At 45.1% G+C, this 26,897-nt stretch overlaps 2 protein-coding genes across 4 annotated transcripts in view; both read left to right on the top strand.

The window, feature by feature from the left end:
* Positions 1 to 8,392: 8,392 nt before the first annotated feature.
* On the top strand, positions 8,393 to 16,720 carry LOC8031096 (protein ABHD11). Of its 3 annotated transcripts, XM_029977985.2 has the most exons (7): positions 8,393 to 8,556; positions 8,662 to 8,812; positions 9,836 to 10,009; positions 13,384 to 13,566; positions 15,480 to 15,664; positions 15,862 to 15,910; positions 16,456 to 16,720. In XM_029977985.2, exons 1-7 carry the CDS (start codon positions 8,423 to 8,425, stop codon positions 16,588 to 16,590), a joined length of 1,011 nt encoding a protein of 336 aa, XP_029833845.2. In that variant the 5' UTR covers positions 8,393 to 8,422; the 3' UTR covers positions 16,591 to 16,720. The 3 variants fall into 3 exon arrangements, with proteins under 3 accessions (XP_029833845.2, XP_029833846.2, XP_042146570.1); XM_029977986.2 differs by lacking the exon at positions 15,862 to 15,910; XM_042290636.1 differs by lacking the exons at positions 8,393 to 8,556; positions 8,662 to 8,812; positions 9,836 to 10,009 and adding an exon at positions 12,739 to 13,026.
* A 2,859-nt stretch (positions 16,721 to 19,579) lies between these two features.
* LOC115321848 (ion channel TACAN) overlaps positions 19,580 to 26,897 on the top strand; it is a 28,053-nt gene continuing 20,735 nt past the window's right edge. Inside the window, exon 1 of the mRNA XM_029982124.4 lies at positions 19,580 to 19,932. Within this exon, the coding sequence (XP_029837984.2) occupies positions 19,858 to 19,932 (75 nt within the window). The 5' untranslated portion in view covers positions 19,580 to 19,857. The remainder of the gene's footprint in view (positions 19,933 to 26,897) is intronic.

Here is a 26,897-nt window from a genome sequence, read left to right on the forward strand (position 1 = left end):
GTGCGACAAAAAAAAAGTGAAAGCCGTTTACAAATCCCTGTAACGCCGAATTGGAGCGCAGCTCTTGAGGAGGAGGAGTGAAGGGTACTGAGGGGAGGGTAGACCCCTCCTCCTCCCCTCATTCTCTAATATGCTCCGGGGGGCGGTCACGTGACCTCGGGGGGGGGGGGGGGGGGTGTCACGTGACTTCGGGGGGGGGGGGGGGGGGGGGGGTGTCACGTGACTTCGGGGAGGGGGGTCACGTGCCCTCGGGGGGTCACGTGACCTCAGAGGGGTCACGTGACCTTGAGATGACCTTGGGGAGGAGACCACGTGACCTCAGAGGGGTCACGTGACTTGGGGGTCACGTGACCTTCAAAGGGTCACGTGGGGTCTTGGGGTCACGTGACCTTGAGATGACCTTGGGAGGGGTCACGTGACCTCGAGGGGTCACGTGACCTTGGGAGTCACGTGGGGTCACGTGACCTTGAGATGACCTTGGCGACGGCGACGGCGACGCCGCTCAAGCCGAGAACGGGCCCCTAAGAGCTGCGCTCTAAAATAAGGGGGAGGCAAAACGATAATGTGTGACGGTTACGCTAGTAGCCTAAGTGTCTTCTACTGCCGTGGCGACGGCAAAACAATGTTTTTGCCCATACTGGAAGTGACGACAATTCAAGATGGCGGCGCTCTTGAAGAAAGGGTCTATGTTTATCCGTCGGGCTCAAGGCTTTTCTGATGTTAAGTGTTCAATAAAATGGTTTTACTTTTTAACTGTTAGGTATGGTGTTGTCTGAATTCTGTCGTGTTTTCTAGGGCAGTTTTCTACTGCTCTAGCAAGAAGTTTCTCAAATGAAAAATAAAAGGAAAACAATGTTTTATGCAATTTGTGACATTTCTGATCAGGGCATTTGAATAGTACAATCGAGGAATTGGACACTTTGTGCTAGTGTTACACGAATAGCTGATTTTGTCCTGGGAAGGGGGAGGGTGCAGAGAGTGAGGGTGTGTTTCTTTTCTTTAATTTTCTTGATGGACGAAGGTGCGGCTTAGAACTGAAGAAAGAGTAAGCATGTGAAACAAGGACAACGCAACCACATCTTTCTTGCATGTAAAGCAAGAGTAACACATCATCTTTTTTTTTTTTTTTTTATGATGTGTAGTATTGTATTTTTTTGCACTTCTCTTGCACAGTGTCGCTCGGTGTGCAGGTGTTCAGGGAAAGGCATTGCACCCATGCACGTTTTTATGGCCGACACCGACCGGGCGGTGCTATGCGGAGCGCAAGTTTGTGTCTTGCGCAGGGGGTGCGATGCTGTAAGAATGCCGAGCACTTATTGGCTGCGAAATGGGCAACCGAGCAAGTTGGTAAGAGTTAGTAAGTTGGCAAGTGTTTTCTCCTCTGTCCGTCCTTGTCTCAGTCGCGCTGCAAGTTATGATGAACTCCTATTGGCCGATTGAAAAATATAGTAGACATTAAGGCATCTTGAGGTCTTCGGCGTCGTTCTGACGTCACTGCAACCCGAAAAAAATAGAAGTTGTGTCGTTACTGTTTTACCTGTTTATTCTTTCTTTCATTTTCTCTCTCCTACATTTTTCCGTCACTTTTTCCACGGTAATTTAAGTGGACATAGCAACGGTTTACGTGCTAAGCATTACTATCCTTTTATTCATTGCATGCTTAGCCAATGCCGTGTCACACATTAAATGCGGTGCGCAAGAGAGAACGTAGAAAGCGAGCAGTTAACGACAAGAATACCGCATTTTTATCGGTGCCATTACTAGATCGTTGTTGACGTCTTTTCCACATGCTATCAGCGTGCAATGCACTTCTCCGGCGTAGTCCGCGTCAAACTTACCAGATCGGCGTTTTAGGGCCATGGCAATGACCCTATGCATCAAGGTCGCCGACATAGTGACAGTACCTTAAAGGGATACTGAAGCGAAACTTGAAATACACCTATTATGGTCAGAAATAGGTTCAATATGATCAATGATATTCATAAATCATAATCGCGCGTTTGTATTTTGAACGGATGGCTATATTTTTCACCCTGATGGGCCCGATTGGGCGCGCGCTCAAAAATCGGCCATCGGAGAGCGTGATGCGTCTTGGGATATTGGGCGCATTCGTGACGTCACTTGTGCCGGTCGGGAAAGGCTACGGCGTGAATGTTGTGGTTACGAGCGTTGCCACTTGGTGGCGCGTCGACGATTTACGACCTGTGACAACGTGGCCGTTTGAGATGTGCAAGGGCTGCACGCACGCTGCACCACGGGACCACGGCAAGTCGGCAACCACGGCAGCACTGACAAAACCAACTCTGAGGCCGGATTCTCAAAGCGAATTCATGACGAAAAAAGTGCGTACGACAAATTTGAGAGAAAACCCGTGCTCTCGAAACGAAATTGTCGTAACCTAGCTTTGCGCAGGTTACGACAGAATCCTACGACAGCTCCGAAGCTGTCTTACACACTTTTTACGATCAAATCAACAAGGCCGACAGCGTCGCTCAGTTACTTGGTATCGGCCACCAACGGACATTTATTTTTCTTCGTGCTCTTCTCGTGCGTCCCGACTTCAACCAGCAAGAAAAAAGGAAGGAGTACTTAAAACAGACCACGACGATCAAGAACGCAGGATCCACAAACACACGAGAAGAACTACAACAGCCACGATTCTGCCGACCGAGCGAGCTCGGCAGAATATAGTAGGCCTAGCAGCAACATCGACTCGGCGCACCGTTGCTCCGGCGGTCCTTGGCCAAGACCGTCTGTCCATGACCGGCTGGCCTGCTGAATGGAATATGCCCGCGCGACCCTTGTGGACCCTTACCGGATGAGTAGTTTGATCTTTGAACTAAATTTCAGAGGTCAATATTTTTCCCTTGTCATCTCGATCTCCTTGTTTTCCGAGACAGCGGTGACGAACGCTGTCGTCGAAAAGGAACTCTCATTGATTCTATCTCCTTGTTTTGTGTGATATAGAGCTCAAATAAACGCCATACAGATTACCTTGGCAACTCGGTATGTACACTCTGTTATTAGTATGCCATTTTTATTCTGACTCGACGCTACGTCAGTGTCGAGCTATAGCAGTTCGTGGGAGCTACGCGATGTCGGTCTAACCTTTCTTTGCCGAGTGTCATGTCAGTATCGAGTTGCAATCGTAAAATATCGGTCCAGAAGCGCTTACCGAAACGCGGTCTAACAGAGCGAATCCAGCACTTCGATCAAACGTGCGTGTCCGCTCCGAGTGTGAACAGGTATTTGGCATTTGCGTGGCTCTTGCTGACACCCTCGTAGTTCAAACATATCCTTTTTAACGTCGGCTTGCAGCTCGCGACTCGCAGCAACTAATACCGGCCGTGCCAGAAGCATGCTCGGGCCGTGTCGTGCAAAGAGCCGCAACGAGAACGAGCTCACTGTGGCCAACTACGCTTTGGCTTTCTCCGCCAAGGCTTTGCGAACGCGTTCAGGCCTAGGCGAATTCTGCCGGCACGCCGTATTGCCGCAGAATGGCGCTGCTATTTTGGCACAAGTAATGTCACGAGAACTTCCCCCCATCCACCAGATGAGAATTTGAAATCGTTTAATTATGTTTAAAATTAGTTCTCCTGTGTTTTACAGCGCAATATTTATATTTCCGAGATGGTGCCTGTCCCTAGCCCATATTTATGCAACAAGATCGGCGCTAAAATTTCGTTTCACTACCCCTTTAAGCAACAACGCTCTAACACAGTGGAAACAACTAATATCGCGACTCCAGCGACCTATAGGTGGCGCCACCACCAAACAAACATGGCAGGTGGGTCCAGGTTGCATCGGCTCGGCCGGGCCGCCTGAAGGGGTGGCACATTTAATTTAAGATTTCCTTTTGTTTAATGCCCAATTTTATAGGTATTTGAACTGCAATGGTTAAGTGTAGCAGGTGCACATAAACTTGCAGAGCATAGTTTTGTTTTCCTGGTGTCTTTTGTTCTTTTCATGTCAAACTTTTGTTTCGAAGATTTCGTCCAAAACCTAAACTATGAGCTCCGGAGAGACGGTAATAGACCCTAATCAGTTTTGATCAGCTAAGGAAAACGGCGATGACTACATAATTGTTCCACCGAGAGTAATTTTCAGCTAACTCGCATGTCTTGACCATGCGACTTATCTGTCCACGAAATCGAGCTTTTGAGCATATTTGCATTCAAGAAACAGCTCCAGTCGTCCGCTCGGTCAACAACACAAGCTGCGGAAAAATTATGAAAATTAAGAAAGCGCTTCTTGAGCCAAGGACCATGTTAACCCACTGGCGCCCCCTAAGCAGCTGATAGCCGTATTTCAATTCAGGTTTTAGTAGCAATCGAGAGGTCATTTTGACAAGCGGGTTATGTATTATATTATGTACTGTGTCCCACTAAAGCGATATTAGTATATTCTTCGGGTTGAGATATGAGCTTCGTTGAGTAGCTATTAAGTGAACTGCTGAATAAAAGTATATATATTTGACAGACAGGGAGATACTACTTAAACTGAGCCAAGTGGTTCTAGCCGGTAGCACGAAGACAAATGCGGAAAAACTGAAGAGTCTTCATCGGAGATTCACGCAGAACCTCTCTGCATTAACTTGACTTGGAATCCTCGACGGAGAAAATTAGTATTTTTTGCGACCAGTCAACCTGAGCAATGTAGACGTATATTGGTGCTGGCTTCGACGGGGGTAATATAAATATGGGAGGCGCAATATATTATAATGCCGTGACAGCTTCTAACTTTGCAAGACGCGTCCCCCACCTTTTGAAAGCAGATAATTTCCCCCATTAATCGTATGCAACCAGCAGGTTTTCCAGAACCGAGTAATTGCGAAATCAGCCCAACTCCTTCGGTGGTCCATAGGCTTTTTCGGCGAGAAGCAGCCAAGATGATTAGCCAACGCACCGACCGGCGTGGGTGGCTCAAACTTGAGGCTAATCGATCACAACCAAACTCGAGAAAAAAACCTTCCCATTCACTTGACTGCAACATTGGTGTTCCCTCCAGTGAAACACCTCGTCTGTCGTCCTCAGTGCACTGTTCTACATCACTTATCAGTTACCAAGTAGTCGTCACTTTGAATGTAATTCGAGACAGACAAGCAATCAAACATTTTTCCGTGATTCCTCCCCATCCAAGAAATCGAAAGCACGCGACCGTGTGTTGTGGAGTTAAAGAGGCTTTCAAACACGTGATGGAAGGAAACAATCTACTGAGGCTTCATCACACTAGTGAACACTCAAGCAAACTTAAGAAATTTTCGGACCTTCTTCAAATTACTTGTTCGCTACCACGCCTACAACACGTATCCGCTAGTATCCGCGAAAGCCACCAGCGCCACCAGAGATGCGGAGACAAGCGCGGAGGCGCATAGACTGCGCAAAGCGACCTGTTCCGGCTGGTTCCCAGTTTTCCCGCTTGGTGGCGTCCGTTTTGGACAAAGAGAATGGGAAAAGGCGGAACGAAGAGTCCCTAGTGGCACGTCGACAGGCACAGATGGTATCCCTATCAAGCTGGTGAAGAATTTGGGTCCTAAATCTAAGGCAAAACTAAGGGAGGTAGTGAGTACCATGATAACAAAAGGAAATATTCCAGATGAATGGAGGCTTAGTAGGATGAGTATGATATATAAGGGAAAGGGAGATAAGTCTGATATTAGGAATTATCGTCCTATAACCGTGACACCGGTTATTTACAGGTTGGTAATGCAGATTATAAAGAACGGACTGGAGGAATGGGTAGATTGCGAGGGCATACTGGGCGAGTTACAGAACGGGTTTCGGAAACAAAGAAGGTTGGAGGACAATTTATTTTCTTTAACACAGTGTATAGAAATAGCGCAAAAAGAAAACAGACAGCTCTGGCTGGCATTTCTGGATATCAAGGGTGCCTATGACAATGTGAACCAAAGGAACCTGTGGGACATAATGGAGAGCTTAAACCTAGATGAAGGACTAACAGCACTATTAAGGAACATTTACAAAGATAACAAGGTGATTATAACATATGGGAAGGAAAGGTGACGGGGAAAATAGAGATAAGACGAGGCCTTAGGCCGGGGTGCCCGTTATCGCCTTTGCTGTTTATGTTGTATCTGAGAGGATTGGAGGATAGACTAGAGAAGAGTGGGCTTGGATTCAACCTTTCTTACAGTAAGCTAGGCCAAAAAATTCAGCAATCCTTACCGGGATTGATGTATGCGGATGATATTGTACTAATGGCTAACAACAGGACAGAGTTGCAGGAATTAATGAGCATCTGTGGTATGGAAGGAGAGGAACTAGGTTTAGAATTCAGTAGCAAAAAATCAACAGTCATGATTTTTAACGAGGATGAAGTTGAGACGCTGAAGATACAGATTATTACAGTTGAGAGAGCTAGTAAATACAAGTATCTAGGAGTATGGATATGTGATGGTGCATAATATCTCGGAGAGCATGAAAAGTATATAATAGGTAAGGGCAACAGAAATGCAGCTGTAATGAAAAATAGAGCACTTTGGAATTACAACAGGTATGAGGTGGTGAGAGAGATTTGGAAAGGGGTCATGGTGCCTGGCTTGACTTTTGGAAACGCAGTGCTATGCATGAAATCCGAAGTGCATGCGAGACTAGAAATAAAACAGCGCGGAGTAGGTAGACTGGCTTTGGGGGCACATTGCAAGACGCCAAACCAGGGAGTACAAGGAGACATAGGATCGGCGTCTTTCGAGAGCAGGGAAGCGGTGAGCAAGATAGAATTTGAGGATAGGTTGAGGCAAATGGATGGGGAGCAATGTGCACGAAAGGTTTTCAGCTATTTATACATGAGTGTAGACACAAAGTGGAGACAGCGCATTAGGAAATTAAGAGGAAAGTTTTTGGGCTATAGCGAAGATACGGAAGAGCAAGTCTCAGTTAAGAAGAAAGTTAAGGCCACAGAAAGAGATCGGTGGCTAGAGGAAATGCAGACAAAGACGGCTCTGGAAAGCTATAGATTAAACAAAACAGTTATTGCCAAAGAAAGCATTTATGACAATTCTAGGGGAAGCTCATTGTTGTTTGAGGCGAGGACGGGTGTTCTGCGAACCAGAACATACAGAGTGAAGTACCAGGAAATGGATACAGTGTGCACTGCTTGTGGAGAGGAGGACAAGACGGCTGAGCACTTGATACTCTACTGTAAAGGGCTTCACCCTATGCCTACCGAAGACAACATAGATTTAATAAAGTAGAGACAGTGAAGGGAACGGAAATAAACAACGCGCAAAAAATACACAAGGAAGAAAGGAAGGTGTGAACGACACAAGTGCTTGTGTCGTTCAGACCTTCCTTTCGCCCTTGTGTATTTTTTGCACGCTGTTTATTTCCGTTACCATGAACCAACTCGCCTACATCACGACACTAATCCAGTGAAGGGAGAGTGGATTTCAAGACTGTAGAGATTACCAAGCAAAGATTAAGTCAATGGTGGCAGAAATCGAGAGAAAACTAGGTATTTTCTTATTCACTGATGGCAAGGGGGTTTCGTAGCCTCACTTTCTTTGCACTGCGGAGTGAATATAGATTTCACATTTAAATATTCTAAGCTTAAATGGTAAAACAAAATGGCTAGGTGGCGTAAGCTACCGCCCGATCCAAAGAGCTCAGCCGTATTCATCCTTCCATTGCTGGCATGGAGAATAGAAGGGTAGGAGAGGGCATGACGTCGGCCGCGTAGCCTTCACAAGCCATGCTCCCTTGACGCCTCGGCTCTTTCTCATTTTCCTCCTTACTCTCCTCACCTACCATGCCAACGTGACCACATCACGTGACGACCGTAGCTCGCCTTCGTCTTGCTATGGAGTACTAGAATACACCACAGTCTAGACTTCGATCTGATAAAACCTACCGGACGGAGCACGCGCAAGCCTGCAAGGAGTCCTTCTACCAATCAACCATCCATCTCACACGTGACATGTCACGCGCACCAATCGCCAGAGAGATCTGCGGTCACGCTGGGCACAAAATCGTTTAAACTTTTTATGACTAGGCTTCACCAATATTGCAACGTGCCCCCTCCTAATGCTGGAGTCGCGCGTTCAGAAATCTGCGTCGAATCAAGTCGAATGAGTTGAATACGAGCAGAGGCAGGTTGAGTAACCTAAGGCACTGGATAAATTTTGCCGGCGGTCTTCACCAGTGGCAACGTTGACCAGCGGTCTTCTCGACCACAACGTTGGTCTTCACCGCATGACATGACTGGACTACAATAAACACGCAAATATCATAAGCTGAGTGAAAAATAATATTTGAATCCCGATATAAAACATACACACACAAATATTAAATTAAAACCCCTACAGGCATTAAATTTTAAAATTTAATGATGCCACTTGTTCTAAATACTTTCGAAAATAATAGTCAATGAAGTCCATCCAATCCAATCCAATCTAAGTTCTAAGATGTTGCTGCAGGCAGTGCGAAGTTCTGTAAACTTTATAAAAGTGTTTCCAAGTTGTATGTGCCATTTAGATAGGGCCAATTTATCGAATGTAAGGTTAAGGATCTCCAGCTCTAACTACAGCACGCATTCCGGGTATGTTCATCGCTGCTGGGACACCTGTCGCGTCGCTCAGCGAAGCAGCAGACGACATACTGACGCAACACGCGAAGTTTAATTTTGTTTCTTTACTGTCTACAGGCCAAAAGGAGTGTCGTTGTCGTACGCATCCTACGAATCGACGAGCACCGAGTGTTCAAGAGCACCTGTTGTCATATTGCACGGTCTTTTCGGTAGCAAGAACAACTGGAAGAGCATATCGAAATCCATGGTTAGGACAACTGGACGCAAGGCAAGCAAGCTTTCTTTAGTGACACTGCATGTCTCTGGTGTAGTAGCGATTGCAAGATTCCGAGTTTTTCCAGTAATTTATAGCAGTAAACTTTAGGAGCACCGATGACACCCGTGGTGACGGGGAGAGTGTATGCCCAGCATTATATCTGAGGATTAGATGACACTGGTGTAGTGGATTGGACATTTTGGGCCTAAACCAAGCAACTACCGACGATGTTACATTGGTACTAAAGCACCGCAGACTCTGCAAGTCCGTGTTGCACAAGCATTAGGCAACACACACACTTGCAAGTGGCACACAGAAACTTGGTTTCTTTTTATTATCACACTGCTATAAAAGTGTCTCCGTCTAAACACATACTCTTTTCGGCACGTTTCAGGGCTCATTGGCATTTCTGTTATCCAGTTACGCTCGAACAAATGCATCCCGCAAAAGCATTTCTTGCCTAATTACCAACCTACTTGCTGCACCCTCAAACAATTAACTGCAAACACATACTAGAAAACAAAGTCCCAATAGAGTGTGAACGTAGCAGATTAGAAGGAAACCTCGGAAGCCTCAGCTCAGCTTTGATTGATGTCGGCCAGCCGACATTTGGACTTCATTTTTTTACAGTGGACTGCAGCAGACGCTATGAGCCATCCCAGCCAATCCAGTGCTGTGGACGTACAACGTGACTGGGCCGAAGGTGACATGACACTCACACGTCATTGGGTTGGCTCCGATGGCTCGTGGCGTCTGCTGCGGTCCGTTGTAAGGTGAAATTGACCATAAAAGGGGCTCACTAGGGAAATCTGCCCGATTCCTCCTAAGTCATCCTGGCGATATCCCACACTTGTTGCTGACTGTTGAAAAAATGCGGATAGGAAGCAAATTGGCTCATGTGCGAGGGGAGGAATAATACTTTTGCTTTCTGGGCTAGGTGGCGCAGTCTACTGCCTGTTGTAAAGGGTACATCCTTTAGGACATATCCATCTATCCACCTGTACGATCGAATAATTTGCACCGTTTCACGCCCAGGTGTACGCCCTGGACACGAGGAACCACGGCGACAGCCCCCACACAGAGGACATGGACTACCTGCTGATGGCCACGGACCTGGAGCTCTTCTGCAAGGAAAGGGGCCTGCAGGAGGCGGCCATCCTGGGACACAGCATGGGAGGCAGGGTGGCCATGACCTTTGCGCTGACGCGAGTGAGGACTGCTGGAAGCTTTGTCGCGGTGCAGACGTACGCAGCACGTGTGCTTCGGAGATAGTCATGCATAGCAGTCGCAGCACCACAGCAAGGCGAGGAGAGGAGCCATTGTAGACACTTTTTGTGTTCACAATTACCAGCCGTCTCTTGTGCCCAAGCGGCTTCTGATTGCTTTGTTTCGTTAAGCGTTCTGAGCTTGTTTATGCCATGATTTCGGGGACCTTTTAAGTGCTATAGAAACGACAAAGTTGGAAATTTAGAAAGGTCCTTCTTCTGCGTTATTAAACATATTCCAAGTGATCGGCTGTCTTATAGGACTAGCTGAAACTCTTCAACAAATCGCTCGCTAACCGGTTCTTTAGCGAAGCACCTGGAGAATTGGTGGTGAAATATTTCATGATGATTAAGACATACAGTGCGCAAAGACCGGACAGAAGAAAGAGGACATACAGTCGCTAATCAGCGAATGTGTCCTCTTTCTTCTTTTACTGTCTTTGTGTGGTGTATGGTTTGATCATTGTGCCTTACCAAACTGCCGAAGCTTCCATAGCCGCCTCAGTGGCTTCGTGGCAAGGCGCCGGCCTACGGATCCCCAGGTGGCGGGTTCCAATCCTGGCCGAGGTGCCCGCAATCCGACGGAGGCTTATTGCGGAGAAGGCGCCATCTAACCGAGCTTTCGGTGGCACGTCAAAAGATCCACAGGTGGTCGAAATTAATCATTAGTCCTCCACTGGGTTGTGCCAGATGCCCGTCAACGGTTTGGCACGTAAAACTCTCAAATTTGATTTTTTCCTAAGCTTCCATTTTGAAAAATATTTTATGGGCGCTGCAAAGAGCAGTTTTGTGGTGGGGATTGTTTCCTTCCACGTTTGATTGGAAGGTCGCGGGGACGTAAAGTTCAGCAGCGGCTTCTTGGATCATTTTTATAAAAAGGATCTATACTTCGTTTCATTTTGCGATGGTCCACAGGGGACACTACAAGCCATCAAAGCCAATCTAAGGCCGTGTTAGTGTTGCATGGCCTTCAGAGGCATTCAGCAACGTGTGTATTATAGCAATATTTGGTAAAGTGCATCTAAAATTACTTAAAGTACAAAGTAAATGAGAGGTTATGTAGTTCAAGGAAAGTAGTAAGTGCTCTGGGGATAATGTACTTAAAGTGCCACAAATGTACTTTCAAGTAAAGGCCCGTTCACACTCTTGCGACCGACTTCGACCGAGAGAGACCAGACCGGTTTTTAAGCCTTTTGCGACTTCTTAGGACCGGATGCGATGCAGCGGAGCTGGTTTTAAGAAGTCGCAAGAGGCTTAAAAACCGGTCTGGTCTCTTTCGTTCGAAGTTGGTCGCAAGAGTGTGAACGGACCTTAAAGCGCAACTCCGCTCAATTCCGAAGATTTCGGGATAATGATTGATTTCGAATTATAAAGCCCTAGTAAAACGCACTACGTCGTTTGCTTCGCGAAAAATGGGATATATATTTTTAAATCTAATTTTAAACACGAGCGGAAATCGAAACCGAAACTTCGGCTCCGCCCGGCAACATTGGCCTTGGGTCGCCAAGTACATGGCCATTACGTGGTACGAGATGTCACGTGATCCTCGGCCCAACGACGGGCGGGATTGGGGCGGGCGTGTGGCAGGCGCGAGTGTCGTCTGCACCGCACTCTTCGCCATGTTTTGGTGTCTACGGCATTCGACGACGTCTGCACTACTGCGGGATAAGTCTGCGCATGTGGCGTCCGTAGTGTGTACGAATAATCACAATCAGTGAGACGACGACGGCGGTTGTGACGCGAAAGACGGCGGTAATGGTGGGACCACGGCGGGCGGCCGGACGGCTCCCAAGAAACGCGCTGCGCAGGTGCGTTACACCAATCACGTGGACACCGCTGAGCGCCGAGAGGCAACGTTGCTGACGTCATGTGCTACGCTCGCCCGGAGAAGTGAAAACAAGCAAAAGGGGGCCATGATAATGACGTTTAGCTGAATGTTGGCTCCGCCCATGCCGTAGCCTTGACTGCGCTGTTGGTTGTGCCTGAATTCGCCTGCTCAAGTCAGCCGATTTCGGCAACTTGGCGAGCTGCAAAGTTTGCCGGACCGTTTAAGAAACATTTAGACAGAACTGCGTCGTAACATTTCACGTGTGGTCTTCCTAGGCGATACTGAAGAGGACCGCATTGTTTTTTCATAACCAAAAATGAAGCGGAGTTGCCCTTTAAGGTACAAGTACTTCTTAACCCCAGCTTTTATGATGCCTTTTCATTCCCCTATACAGCGTTTCTTTTAAAATTGGTATGCATTGCCCCAAGGGTAATCAAGGATGCATCAATCGTTTTCGGAAATGGCGGCGAATATTGGATTAAGCCAAGTGGCCACAGAGTACTTATTTTCGGAAATGGCTCCAAATTCAGAAGTCCCTCCGACTTTTTAGTTTGGTGCCACTTGAACTGGCTTACAGCCAAGGAGCACTGACACCAGAAGTCATGTGGCCGTGTTACTCTTTTTTTTGCCAAACAACGCATTTGCAACTTCTTAGAAATCACGAAAAATGGGTATCATATTTCTTTTCTATTTTTTAATATTGTGTGTGTGTCTTGGATGACCTACGACTTTGATTAAATTTGGTGGTTGTGTCTAAGCTATAGAAAACAACAGGTGACCACAAAGAAGAGAGTGAGCACGACTCAAGCCGGCCAATTCTTGATCGGTGGTTTTCGGGTGAAAAGAAAACAAATTTTGAGCCGCAAAATGTGTTCTGGGCAGTGTGGCTCTCATATGTAATGTACAAAGAAAAACCTTGGCATGGAGAAATACCCTGTCAGTGCCCTTTTAAACATACTAGGGGAGAGCGTGACATCAGCCCCATAGCTTCCGCAAGCAATCTTCTCGTGGAGGAGTGTCCTCTCCTAATATTTTTAACCTCTTTGCCTCTGCAACCGAGTGAGAGTTTGAAGTGCTGCGGGAAAGCCGCCCCCAGTGCAAGCGGAGTGATTCGTTGGCTGCTTGCATTTCTGGTGAGAGTAGGTAGAATATCCATCCCAGTATTTCTTCAGAGTTGGCAAAGCATCATTTTGTGATTCAAATTTTACAAGATTGTATTTGTTGAATCTACTTTAATGTATGGAGTTGTGCTTTGTTTCAAAATTACCAGAACTTTAAGTACAAGTGCATACTCGGACAATACTAAAAGTATTTGAAACCAAGATTGAAATTCTTTTGGAAGCAAGACCCTGCCATTCTTTTTATGATTTCTCCAGCACTTAATGTTTTTTTTTATAAAGTCACCGTTTTAATGAGCGGAGGGATACTCTACAGAAGTTCTTTGCTGTTTTAACCCTTGCTAACGGTGTACCGGTTCTCTCTGTGCGCAGCCCTCCATGGTGGAGCGCCTGGTGGTGGTGGACGTGGCACCGACCTTCATGCCCACCACCGTCGACGGTGAGGTGCTCACCTACCTCAGGGCCATGAGGGAAACGCTGAAGCACATCTCCCCCGAGATGAGCTCTCCAGCCGCACGCAAGGAAGCCGAGAGACACCTGGGTAGCGTCGTCCAGGTGGGTCGTAGCGAGGTTGTCTCGAGGTAGCTTCGCATAGTGCCTCTATCCACTGCCCTCTCCTGGTGCGTCGCCCTTCCTAGGGCTGTCGAATAAAACATGATTCGGAGCAACTACCCTGTACTGTTGCTTAAAATCAATGTTGCCAGTTGCCTGAAACTTTTTCCGATGCCGCAGGAAACCCTTTTTTGTACCCCCAGAACTCTTCTAACAGTCTGCAATACAGCAAAATGGCATTGCCTGAGCTTCCTGACACAGTGTCTAAAGACCAATAAGTGAAATTTTCGGATTGCAACTACTGAAAGCGTGCAACACGACGGCAGCGCCACGGTGCGACTTTTTGTGGAAGCATTTCGCATAAACATCCCGCGTAACGGAAGACCATAGTTTCCAATCTATGTCGGCTTACCTTGGCACAGTGCTTTACGAAACGTTCGGGGCTGCAGTTGGCACAAACAGTTTTTGCACAAAACAGGGTGTCTAGTGACCGGGAAAACCGGGAAAACTGGGAATTGTCAGGGATATTGTCAAAAAGTGAGCCTAGTCAGGGAAAATGAGGCGGAAACGCCATCGATTGCCGCGAGCCCTGGGGGGCAGAAAAAAACAACTAGGCTATAAATTCTGCTCAAAGCAAAGTGTGGGCTCTGCTCACCCGATGTAGAGTGTGCTACTCGATGCAAATTAAACAGCCGACAAATCCAGTACCAGCCTTAGATTGAGTTTGCGACATTAGGCTAGATCCAATTAGAGCTACTAGATGTAGTAACAAATAGAAAAGGTGAGACCCCGATCCAATCCAAGCCAAAAGTATCCAAAATTGTGCATCTGGCGGCCATGCTGCCATTCGGTTATTGACGTGTGTGGTTGAGCGTCGTGTTTTCATTGTGTTTCTGGTAGCGGCCTCTTCACTGACGACGTTGGCGGCAAGAAAGTGCTCGTTTAGTCCGGACTGGACAAACCCGAATATTTCGAAATATGCAAGTTGGATTAAGCCCGTGTAAAATGATCCTCGCAGTGCTCAATGCTCAATGACTTGTGTTGTAATGGTCTTACACATTTAACCGCCTCTACAGTGGCCTGGGAATTTCACCTGAAATTGTCAGGGAAAACATAGAAAAGTCACTGAATTTCAAAGTAATAATTTGCTAGGCACACTGCAAAACCCGTAAATTGAGAACACAGATCCCCTCGGTGCGCTGTCGAAAACTGCCGCAATCATCTCGATCCCAGTACGTCCACTTGATCCGCCCGCAAGCGTGGTGCAATCTGATAATAGGTGGAGCGAAAAATACCTTTTGCATAGATTCTATCGACGTACTGGCACTGGTGAATGTCGTCTTGTAGCGATTTTCGGATCATCGAATCTCATAGGCGCTTCACAAAGGCTTATTCCGGCGCAGATAAACGAAAAACACAGTGTGCTGCCATCGTTGTCGCTTACAACTGTGGCATACACAATTCAATTCGAGCTCCGATAAACTCCTGCAGGTCGAGCGATACAGGAACACACGCAGAGCAACGCTGGACATGGATATGTTTTCGAATGTCGAGGTGCCAATTAGCTTTCCTCCGAAGCAAGATCGAGAAACACGGCCGCAGAAAGGCGCAGATGCGGCGAAGACGTTGCAGTCGCGTTAGAAGAAGTCGGAGCGGGCGGCGCTTCACTATGCGGTGTAATGCAGATACTGTCGGTGGCAGCACTGCAAACCAGCTGCCGAGGCAAAGCGGCGCACCCCCTTTGGGTGTCGTACGCCCCCAATAGCCAACTGAGCCCGCTTTGCACGAGGCAACAAAATGGCGGCGTCCACGAAACACCCGGGGAATGTAGCGTCGATACTCTGAGGCGTGGCTTATTCGGCGGCTCTAGCCTCCCCCTTCTACAGGCTCACTGGGCTGGTGGTGCACTCTTTCAGGAGTATGGCGTACTGCAATTTCTCCTGACCAACCTTCGCAAGGGGGAGCACAGTTACGAGTGGCAGTTCAACGCCGAGACGCTGGAGTCGTGCATGCGCAACATCACCCAGATGCCGGAGCTGAAGGGTCTGACCTACGATGGTAGGGTACTCTTCATCTGCGGACGCAACTCGATCTTCGTCAGGTGAGGCCTGGACCAGCCGTTGGAGTTGCATGCAACTTCGTGAGCTGTGGCAAGGCGCATGCAATGTTGTAGTTACTCTGAAATGCATGCAAGTTTGCATGCACCTCCGGCGTGCAAGCAGCATTGGAGTCGCAACAAGCAAAGGAGTGGGCGTGTTTGTGACTTTGTTTGTAACTCTAAGATACATGCAATTTCAGCATCTCCAACATGCATGCAGCAGTGGAGTCGCAACAAGCAATGCAGCAAGTGAGTTAAAAATGATGGGGACAAAAAGAGTTGAAAGGGTCATGAAACACATGTGGGAAAACTTGTCGAAAAAAAATGTGCGTTTCAGGGTTTAATTAGTTTTCTCATGACTTGCTGAATCTCTGACAGAAGTCGTGGCAAAACCAGCTTAGACCATGTAGATGTAGGCATCCGTGCCAAGCATACCCTACGTCAAAATTATGGGAAAATCGGATCAATTAAATTTTGTTCAAGCTATCAACATCTGTAATTTTCCAATTTAACGCTTGCAAATTGCATATCAAGCATCATATGCAATATATTGAAGCTATACCAGAAAATTCTATAAAAAGCATTTCATTGATTTGTTTTGTCATCTAAATTAAAGACCAGGAAGCCGAATATCTTAGAAGGGAAAGCGAGGAAGAAAGAAGGCCAGTGAAGGGAAGCACAAAAGCTAAACTTTGGCATCATCCTGATAGGCAAATATCTTTCCCAGTGTGCTGTATGTATTTGCTGTGTGGCCTTAGCTTTTGCAACACAGTTTTTATCAACTTTGTTTTCAGGGAAGAGCATCACGGTCCAATCAGGGAACGGTTTCCGAAAGCCGACATCGTGTACGTGGAAAACGCAGGCCATTGGGTCCAAGCCGACAAACCCGCAGAATTTCTAGAGCTGGTCACCAACTTCTTGAAAGATGATGACACATGAGAGTCGCTCGTGTTTGCTGCTGCATAATGTCTTCGTCAATAGGTTTGTTGGTATAGTTCATCTGTCGGGCTCGAAGCTCCTTGGATGTTAACCGTTCAAGAAAAATGTTTTACTTTTTAACGGTTGGGTATGGTGTTGTCTGAATTCTGTAATGTGTTCTAGGGCAGTTCGCAACAGCTCTAGCAAGAGGTTTCTCAAATGAAAAATAAAAGGAAAACAATGTTTTATAAAATTTGTGACATTTCTTTTCAGGGAATTTGAATAGGACAATTAAGCAATCAGACACTTTGTGCTAGTTTTACACGAATAGCTGCAAAATGGACAATCGGGCGAGTTGGTAAGTTGGTAAGTTGGTAAGTGTTTTCTCCTCTGTCCGTCCTTGTCCCAGTCGCGCTGCAAGTTCTGATGAACTCTTATTGGCTGATTGAAAAAAATAATGCGGGTAGACTTCAAGGCATCTTGAAGTCTACCAATCGAAACTCGGCGTCGTTCTGAAGTCACCGCAACCCGAAAGAGTAGAAGTTCTGTCGTTATTGTTTTACCTGTTTATTCTTTAATTTTCTCTCTCCTATAGGGAGTATTCACTGGCGGCCAGAGCTGTGTGCGCGAATGCTGAGCGCATGCTGAAGGCGAGCTTCCACAGTTCTTTTGCAACGTGCATTCTGCACCATCGAGAGTGCCAATCTTGGCAGCCTATTAATGTGAGCTCGTTCTGAGCATGCGCTCTAAACAGCAACCACAAATGTGGCGTCAAGTGAATACTCCCTATACGTGGCTTGCACATGATGTCATTTCCGATGACCTCCAGAGAAAAGGGGAAGAAGGAGCTCCCTTCTTATCAGGATCCTCCTTTGTATCTACCGGACTTGCACAGGCGTTGCTATTCTCCTCCCAGAAGATTATAGAAGATTAACTTGTCACTCAAAATTATTACAAAAGCAGCTTCCCTCTCCTCTTTTTACTTGGTGTTCAAAAGTATGCGATATGACGTCAGTGCAACAAGGAGCCTATTGTTTTGTGTCGCGGCGCTGACGTCATGCCGCTGCGGTGGCGCTGCTATTGGCAGGGTGCTAGAGTGCCTTCATACACACGCGCGCTTTTGCTTGAGTGGTGACATCTCGGCCATTTTTCCGCCCAATCGTTCTTTCTATGCATTTTGAACTGCGCGCAATCCGGTATCAGTCAGCACGAGCGCGTAGCTTTGGCTAATGCATAGACGCCATTTTACCGCCCAAGTCACGCACCAAGTGCGCGAGAGCGTCACGCGCTGGCACATTCAGGGCAACAATGGATGTCTTCACCCTGAGACAGACAGACATGTAGGCACCCTACAGGGTGCATGAGCAGACGCTCCACTCCACGCGCAGCGGTGCCCACACCTCGTGCGGAAACTGCGCGTTTGCCCAACCGGCGGACTCTTCGTATACCTCCCATTGGGACTCCAATTGCAGACGGCAGCGCCAAATCTCCCCTAACGGGCGTTGGGTTTCTCCAAAAGAAATAACAAATAGACAAAACAATACGCGCACCGTCGTCATGGCAACCGCTTGGTTATGGGAGAGGGCGAGAGAAGTGTGTTCCCTCCTCTCCCTCTCTCTCACCCTCGGCGACAAAAAGATGCGAGTTCGTTCGGAGTTCGGAGCAGCCTCCAAACTCCGAACGAATTTGCATCTTATTGTCGCTGATGTTGAGAGAAGAGGGAACTGCTCCCATTGCCGCCGTCTCGTTCTTCTACAATACAATGTAATCTTTTTTAGAACAAAAAAAGTGTGTTTACCTTTTTTTGCGAATGTCCGACGCTTCCGAAACAATTGCACTTGACTTTGCCTCGCTCGATTGAGATCGGCTTAGCAACAGTGCATGTTCAGTGACAGCCAGTTCTCATAAAATTGTCAATGAATGAATGCAAAGCATGCCCAGCCGCTGCTGTTTAGCGGCTTAAGATGGGCGCACATCGCCAGTCTGAGCACAAGTCCAAACTTCTTTTGCAAGTTCTCTTTTTATTAGGCACGCTCGTTATACAAAGAAAAAAAAAAAAAAAACGTTCACTGCACAGCACAACAAAGTAACAAAATCTACACGAAACTACTATTCAAGTATTCACAGACCTGCAATCACACATTTAACTTTGCGGTAGTTAGCGACAGTGATTCGATCGCCGGGGTTTCTCGCAGGTTCCTTCTGCAGCGAGCTGCTCCACGCACGAGCTACCGAGCTGCGGTGCTCTAACACCGATACCGCCCACACCGCTCATTTTAAGATACATGCGCTGTCCCTTGTGACCCTTTACAATAACTCTTCCATAAAGAAACATGCACCAGCAAGTTTTCGGCAATCCGAAACTGTATAACCAAAAGTATAGCAGCCCGTCTTTACCTTTCGTCACTCGATCGGGAACCCAAAGAACTTGGCAGAGCTGTTGCCACTGGAATTAGAGCACCACTGAGTCGAGCAATGAACAAGGTTTCGTTTGCTCTGTGTACTGGTAGCAGAAATAGACCGATAACCAATAGGTCAACGCCACTGCCCGCTGCCGCAAACGAAAACCACCACCGTACCGCTGGCACAGGCGCCGCCGAGCAGCCGACGCATCCGCGAGCGCGGCAGCCGACGCGCAACTGTTCTCAACGGTCAAAATACAAAAAAACAACCGGCCAATGAGAGCAAAGTATGAGGGCGAAACTTTAGCTAACCAAGATATTTGTTTCATCTTACCAGGATCATTTTTGAAATTTGTAAGTAGCAACAATAATATGTATCTCATTCTATTAAATAAACTTCCCGGCGTAAACCGGAAAAACTTAATAGAATACCAACGGATAAGAGATGGCGCTGAAATAGCTAACCGGAAGGCGCTCGAAGTGTCCGCCGGTTGGTTTGCCCACGTCTCGTGAAGGCTTGTTTGTTGTTTGGAAACAGCGCGCTCTACTTGCAAAAAAGTATTAAAAAAAGAGTTTTGACGTGTTCACGCTAGGTGACGCAAGCCACCGCCCGTTCGAAAGTGTTCGGTTATTACTTTTATTCTATTCATATAACAAGCACAATCCTCGTCGCAATCTATGCAATAAGCCAGTTCAATCCAAGCTGCAGTGATATACGCGTCGGCTGCGAAGTGGGGTGTTTCATCGTCTGCGATCTCTTAAATCTTCCAGAATTCCAGCTGCAGCTGCCCGCTGGCACTTCCGTGCCGTGTTTATGGATCTCGTGCGCGTTGAACTTTCCTAGCTTGTCGCAGCCCAGCTGAAAAACCAGACGGAATGATTGACTCACCGGAGTTGAATTCGTGCGTCGAGGAGTGGGACCAGCTCGAAAAGGAATATTGTGACCTAGAGGTGAGTCCACCCCTCTCGTTTTCTCGTTTGCCTCCCTTTAAAAGTGTCTAAAAAAAGAACAAAAGAAATATCGCGCGCACTTGTGACTAGCGTCTAGACACCTTGGAGGTACTGTGGCCGATTCGAGTCGGACTGTGTTTTCGTTTTTCACTCTTCTTCTTTTTCGAAATTTCGACACGTAAAACAGTGAACGGAATGACCAGTGTTCGACGTAAAAACTAACTAATTTTGATGGCACGAGAAGAGATAAGGAAAAAGCAAAAAGGACACAAATTCGCAAGCACTAGACTTCTCCCTAATCAAGTGCATTGGCAGGTCATTTTTTGAACGCGTGCCAGCGCTGATTTTCGATGAGGAAGAGTTTATTCAGTCGCCGTTTTCTATTATTATTTTTTCTTTTGAGCCTCGTTGAATCTCATCGTGGAAAGGGTGTGAGTGATTCCACGATCAAGGACAATTCCTCGACGACTTGTTCTCTTCTTTACCTCACGATCAACGCTGCCTTTTCCTCGACATTCAGACATCCCAGACGCCTATTTCAATACGCCTCAAGCTTGACTTGAGCCGGAGCTTTTTGCTTGCCACCTCAGCCAAGCGCTCACGCGTGTGTTCATGTCGCTTGCACGCGACATTCAGAAAGGCGCGTGGACTATAGAAATCCACTCAATTGTGACGTGGGATTCACCTTGGGAACAAAAATAGCTTCGCTCTACAGAATGCAGTGCTGGTACAATAGAGTAGGGGCAAACGACTGTTTTTTTTTTTTTTAATTTATTTATTTTCTTTTTTTTTTTAAACGGGCAGCGCGCAGCTCTCGTTATCGCTGTTTTTATCGCCTGTTCCCGAACCTGCGTCTCCTCAAACTTGTCTGACCCGGCGTGAAGGCACTACCTCTCGGGAAACTGATAGTGCGGGCCAAGGAGCTTAAAAGCGTGGTGTGGTGCGACGTCATTGAGGTGGTATGACCAGCTTGCCTTTGCAAGAACTCGGGGGTCCCAGTCCAGCCAAAGCTGGCCAGACAAGACAGCATTGCAAGCTAACAAAGTAGCAGCAATGTCTTGTTGGATCCTACGAACTAGGAAACTCTGAACAGTTCGCCATGCTAGGCTCCTGCAAACCTACGACCAAAGGCATAGGTTTACGGAAACAGCTGCAATCCTAGACTAGGAGACTGGATATGCTGACTTTGCATCCAGTAATGTTTAAGTACCTTTTATATATGTATATATGAGAATCTAGTTAGCTAAGCTGTTGTGCTTTTTCTGAATCAGTACTTGTATGCGTGCCACATGGAGCAAGCATGCAACTCTTTAACTCTGAGATTACTCTGTCAAGGTGGTGATTGCTGGAAACCAGAGCTGAGATGTTTGCAGTTGTGTACTTGCTTTACACAGATTGTAGTAGGTTCTTAAGGTGTATCTGTTTGTGAGGGGCAGTGTATTTTTTCTTGAGCTGCAGAAACTGTTGAGTCATCTTGCAACATGGCTGATGAGTCGTTACAGCCTGTTTGATCTGGCTCAATGTAGGCTCATCTTGGAACCCACTGTTAATGAGCATATGGCCTTTCATTACTGGTGCAAAAAGTGCAAGAAACTGAGCATGTAAACCCTCTTGTTGCTGAAAACATTGCAGCAAATTGAGCGCTAAACTTTTATCATTGTTGCAAAAAGGGCACACTTATTTTCGTCAAATTATGTTTTGTGGGTTGAATGTTGTAATTGAAACTGGTGATAGAAGTTTTACTTACTGAATGTCTTAGGATCCTCTCACAACTGTTAACGCTTATCACTAATTTTACCAAAATTCAGAATAGCGTGCTATCTGTTGTCAGTATGAAATCCGACACCCTTGGACTGTCATAGTAACTGATATGACGAGAACTGCAAAGAGAGGCTTGGTTCCGCCTCCTGTGCACACTTTCTACCTTCGATAACACTTGGGCGTCTCTCGAGCTTCAAGCCTGCACGCCATACATGGGTAAATTACTTCCAAAATGTAATTTAAGTACAATTACAATGACTTTGCTTCAAAAGTAGTTTAACTATAATTACAATTACTGCTATATGAAAAGTAATTAATTACAATTATTTTACAATTACTTATGTCGGAAAGCGACCCGACTTGGGCCGTATAACCTCAAACTAGTTTATAGAATGCAATGTATTTGTTCATTCTGTGTGCCAATGTCTGAGGAAGCTTAAGCATCGCTGCATAAATGTAATTTATTGTACTTTCCTTTTATGAATTTTGTTAAATTCATGATTGAACTTAATAGTTTGGGGCACTGAAGTACTACATTCTTATTATGTTTTTAATAAATAATAATAAACTAGTTCATATGCTGGAAAGCGTTAGATCGCTGAAAAAAAATTGGGTTGACGGACTTTTGTTAGCCAGACAAATAAAAATGTGGCAGTTAGTAATATATGAATATTTTACAAGTGTTAATATGAAACTTAAATCCACGCCCGCTAGTACAACCACATTCTTATACAAACATGGTATTGTAAATTATTTACATCGAGAACCGATTCGGAGCTCCTGAATCATTGGTGACAATTTTCACAGGTGTGAGGTCAGTCTCCAAAATGCTTATGCAAATAATATCAATAGTAAAACCAATAGGAAATAAACTTGAAAATAATAAAAGATACAAATATCCGACAGTACTGGAAGAGGGACGTAAAAAACTGGCAAAAACGAAAAAAAGAAAACAACTTCGTAGACAATTAAAATTCCCAACCCCGGCTGAAAGCTGAAGCTCAATTTTGTTCTTTCAATATCTTGGCATGTTTACAGTATTTTTTTTCTGCTTGCGCCACAGATGGTGCCACATGGCGCCGTTGAGGTAGGCTTTAAAGGAAATTGTCTCTCAGCCCGTGATGTAAGAAAAAAAGCAACGAAAAAACAATGCGACGCTATATATGTTGTGTCTGTGTGTGCAAGTGTTTCACCGAGAGCTAGGCCGCTTGTGCGAGCGCTGAAGCATTGCGAGAGGTTCTGTCGGCGCCGAAACGTTTTGCAAAAGTACTTGTAATTGGGCCTGAAATTGTGCAATTACTAATGCTAGAAAGTTGTTAACTTACAATTACAATTCCTTTTAGCCAAAAGTAATTATTTACAATTGCAAATTACCAAGGAAAGTAATTCAATTACAGTAATTCAATTACTGTGATTGAATTAGGACCTAAGTATGCTGCATGCACAGCCAAAGCACAGTGAAAGTCAGCGAGTGTGTGTGCTGGAGTTCGGGCATTCGAAACAGTCGCCCTTTTGACCTTCTTAGTGACTATTGCGCTTGTTTGTATAACAAACGGATGCACTGACTATAATGAGCGTTAGGTGTATCCTTGGAAGTGCAATGACTCTATGAAGCTGGAACACTAAAAACTCAAGAGGACAATGACCTCGAGACAATGACATCCTTTCAGTGTTTACTGCCTCGGCAGAATGTCATTAGAATGCTTGTGTGTTTATCTATGGCTGGCCTGTTCTCTTCCGGTTGAAGGCTACGTGTGAACACAGTGTGTATTTGTTTTGCGTTAGATGGTGGAGGTATTTCCTCTTTAGACAACAATACCGTGCATGCTGCGTTTTCTGGAGTGTGTAGGCAGTTAAGACCTTGAGACATTATGCACAGCCTGAACAGAGTTCACTCGGAGACGGGGCATTTCTGAGTTATTAATGAGTCACTTCTTTAATGCCTTTTATGTTGTAATCCTGTTTAGTTTTACTACAACACTCTCTCGTGCAATGCGTTTTTTTTCTCTCTCTCTTTTCGTGCAGGGGCATAAAAGTGTGCTTTAAATCTTTCAGCGGGGTCGATCAGCCTTATTACAGAGGCAAAATCCTGAGCTCATCAACATTAGCTTTGCATATGAACGTCAAATGTTAGAAGTTTACAAAAGCAATTTTTTTAGTTTAAAATATTTATATTTATAAACTTTTTTTTTTCTGTGTGGACCTGCTCAAAAGATATCTGGGCATGGTTCTTTAGCTTTATGATAATTGTGAGGATCTTTAGCAGTTTTATTCACGGGTACAATAGTTTACAGACATGGTGTCTCTTGAGATGTTGAAGATTATAAATATTTATATTTTTCAGAATTTACAGACAACTTTTAGACCTTGTGTCATATAATGCCTGAACTCTAACCTATGCTGTTTCTGCTATTTCATCTACGTTTTGTCCAGAAGTTTTTCTTTCATGTCTCCAGGCTTGACACAGTATTTTCTTGACACTCTCTCTGAACTTATGTTTGAAAAAATATACTGCCATGAGAGTGTGTCTGAACTCTTTGAAACTTTGTCTCCTTTCTTCACGAGTTTTCCCCGCTCCAATCTGGAAAGGTGCTTTCACTTCCCATTGAAGGATACGGCAATAATTACAAGACCTGTCATCACAAATGTAAACATTTGGAGGCTTTTATTGAAAATCCTTCTATATTATGGGAATGAAAAAAACAAACAAACACTGCTGCTTTTTTAAATTTTATTACTGCTTCATTGTTTCTACCAAAGACAATATTTTCTGGTGTGTAAGATGCACCTGTGTATAGGATGCACCCCTACTTTTCACAAGTTTCTAAGTAAAAATTAGTATATAAGATGCACCGCCGAAAATTATGGAAAAAAAGTGTCTTATGTATGAGATGCATCGTTGCACATGACGCACCCCCCACTTTTTGCAAGTTTCTAAGTAAAAATTAGTATATAAGACGCACCTGTTGATAAGATGTTGATAAGATGCACAAAATTTCTGAAAAAAAGTGTGTCTTATACACCGGAAAATATGGTATGTGAAATTTTATTCTTTGAGCAGTGTGCATGCGTACGGGGACTTTTCACATTTATTTTAGGCTTGGAAGGGCGAGAGGCAAAGAAACTTGTTTTATGGATGTTAAGGAAAAATAAATTGTAGGGCAAATTGCTAGTTAATTGTGTTGGATACGTGAAACATTCTCGCATCTGAAACTTATAGCTATACTTTCCAGATGCTGTGTTCACGGCAATCTTCATCAGATGATTTAACGTGTGGCATGTGCACAGATCATAGTTGTTCCTAGACAGGCTCGTCGCTGCTTCTTTGGGGTGAGCGAGCAACGCTATTCAAATTGAATTTGAATTTGAATTTGCTATTCAAATTTGTCTACCAGGAGCAGCTGCACCGGTGTGCAGTCAGTGTCACGTAATGTAAATTTCCCGCTAAAGTTGGCAGGGAAACTGAATTGGTTTGGCAAGGAAGTTGAATAGGTGTACCATAGTTTCCGAACTATAGTTCGCAAGGGCAAATTTATGGTCAAAAGTTTTTGCTTATAGATATTTTACACCTGGTGCATAGTCCGTGTGCTGTGCACAGTCCACACCTAGTGCCTGGTCCGAACGTAAAAATGATCATACACTGCACACCTTGACAAATGGCTGCTGTATTAGCTCACAGAAAAGCTTGAATTGTACATAAATCGATATTAATATACTCCGTTAGTCATAAAATCTTTCATGTCTTGTCACAGTGAACAATCTAGAAAAAGCAAATCTTTCTATAGTCTGCACCGGGTAAAATTTTGTTTTTTACACATGTATAGTCGACAGACTATACACCGGAACATACGGTATAGGTAACATGACATCAGGTCACGCGACCTCAATTTCCACGCTAAATTTAGCTGGCGAAACTGAATTGCTGTGTAGGGCACGTGGCATCAATTTTCCCGCTAAATTTAGCAGGGAAATTGAATTGGTGTACAGGTAGGATTCTGTGTTTTCAGATAAATCTGATAAAATCCGGAAAACACTCCTTGGCAAAATTTTCGTTACTTCAGTTCGCCAAAACTTCTAGAAACTCAGAATTTTGATACCAGCATGGCGAAAAAAAAACACAATATTCTACAAAAAAGCTTGGCCAGAGCGCAGTGTCAGTGATCCTGAGGAGAGGCTTCTCCAGTTTCCTTTCAAATCTCGGACCATCACCAAGAGCTGTTCACCGTTTTTCTTGACAAGTTTTGTTCGGAACGACGGGTCATGGTTATTTTTGGTCATGGCAAAAGCCACTGTTCTACATTTTAGTTTGGATTTCTTAGAAGATGGCAGGGAAATGTTTTTGTAGCACTGAAAGCTACGATTATAGAAGGAAGGGGAGCAGCTGTTGTGGAGAAACACGGAACAGAGGGTTTTGTGTTTTCGGATAAATCAGATAAACTCTTAAAACACTCGCTGGTAAAATTTTTAAGAGTTCAAATTTATCAAAAAAACTTAATTTCTAGATCGAATGGCAAAATAACAATCCATAGAAGACAATATTTTATGAATCAAGTTCGTCAAGGCACAAAACTAATAGTCCTACAAAAATGCCAGATATTTTTTTTTGGTTATTTACAAAGGGGTGTTTTCCATTTATCTTGTCAAGGTTTGTTCAGTACAATGGGCCAATGTACTTCTGAACTACGACTGAAGTTACTGTTCCAGTTTCCAGTTTGGACCATACTATTTGTGCTTCTTAGAAAGAGGAGGGGTTCTGTTTTTATAACAACAAAAAAATGTGAACTTGTAGCTTTATAGGATGTGGAGGGCAGCTGAAGTTTTTGTGCGTCCAGGACTTTGCACATTTCAAAGCACCGACTTGTTTTCAAGATTTGTTGTGGGACAGTTAGTACTGCCAATCATAAAGGTGCCAATGCCAAATGCAGCTGCAGAAATATCTTTTGGTAGCGGTGCTTTTTTATGTATTTGGTGAATGTTCTTGTTAAAAAATTAAATTTATTTTGAAAAAAAAAATATGTAGAAACAGAGTAAAATTAAACTTTGAATTTCTAAGAGCTGGGAATCGAATAAGAATAAACTCAGATTCTCCAGCGAAAAATGAACTCCAAAAAACTTCCTCCGAATTTTGCAAAAAAACCAACTCCGAAAACGCAGAATCTTATGTATATGTCACGTGAGGTCAATTTCCCCACTGAATTTAGCGG

The sequence above is a fragment of the Ixodes scapularis genome, unplaced genomic scaffold (assembly GCF_016920785.2).
Source record: "Ixodes scapularis isolate PalLabHiFi unplaced genomic scaffold, ASM1692078v2 PGA_scaffold1__304_contigs__length_218370807, whole genome shotgun sequence".
Taxonomy (NCBI): Eukaryota; Metazoa; Arthropoda; class Arachnida; order Ixodida; family Ixodidae; genus Ixodes; species Ixodes scapularis.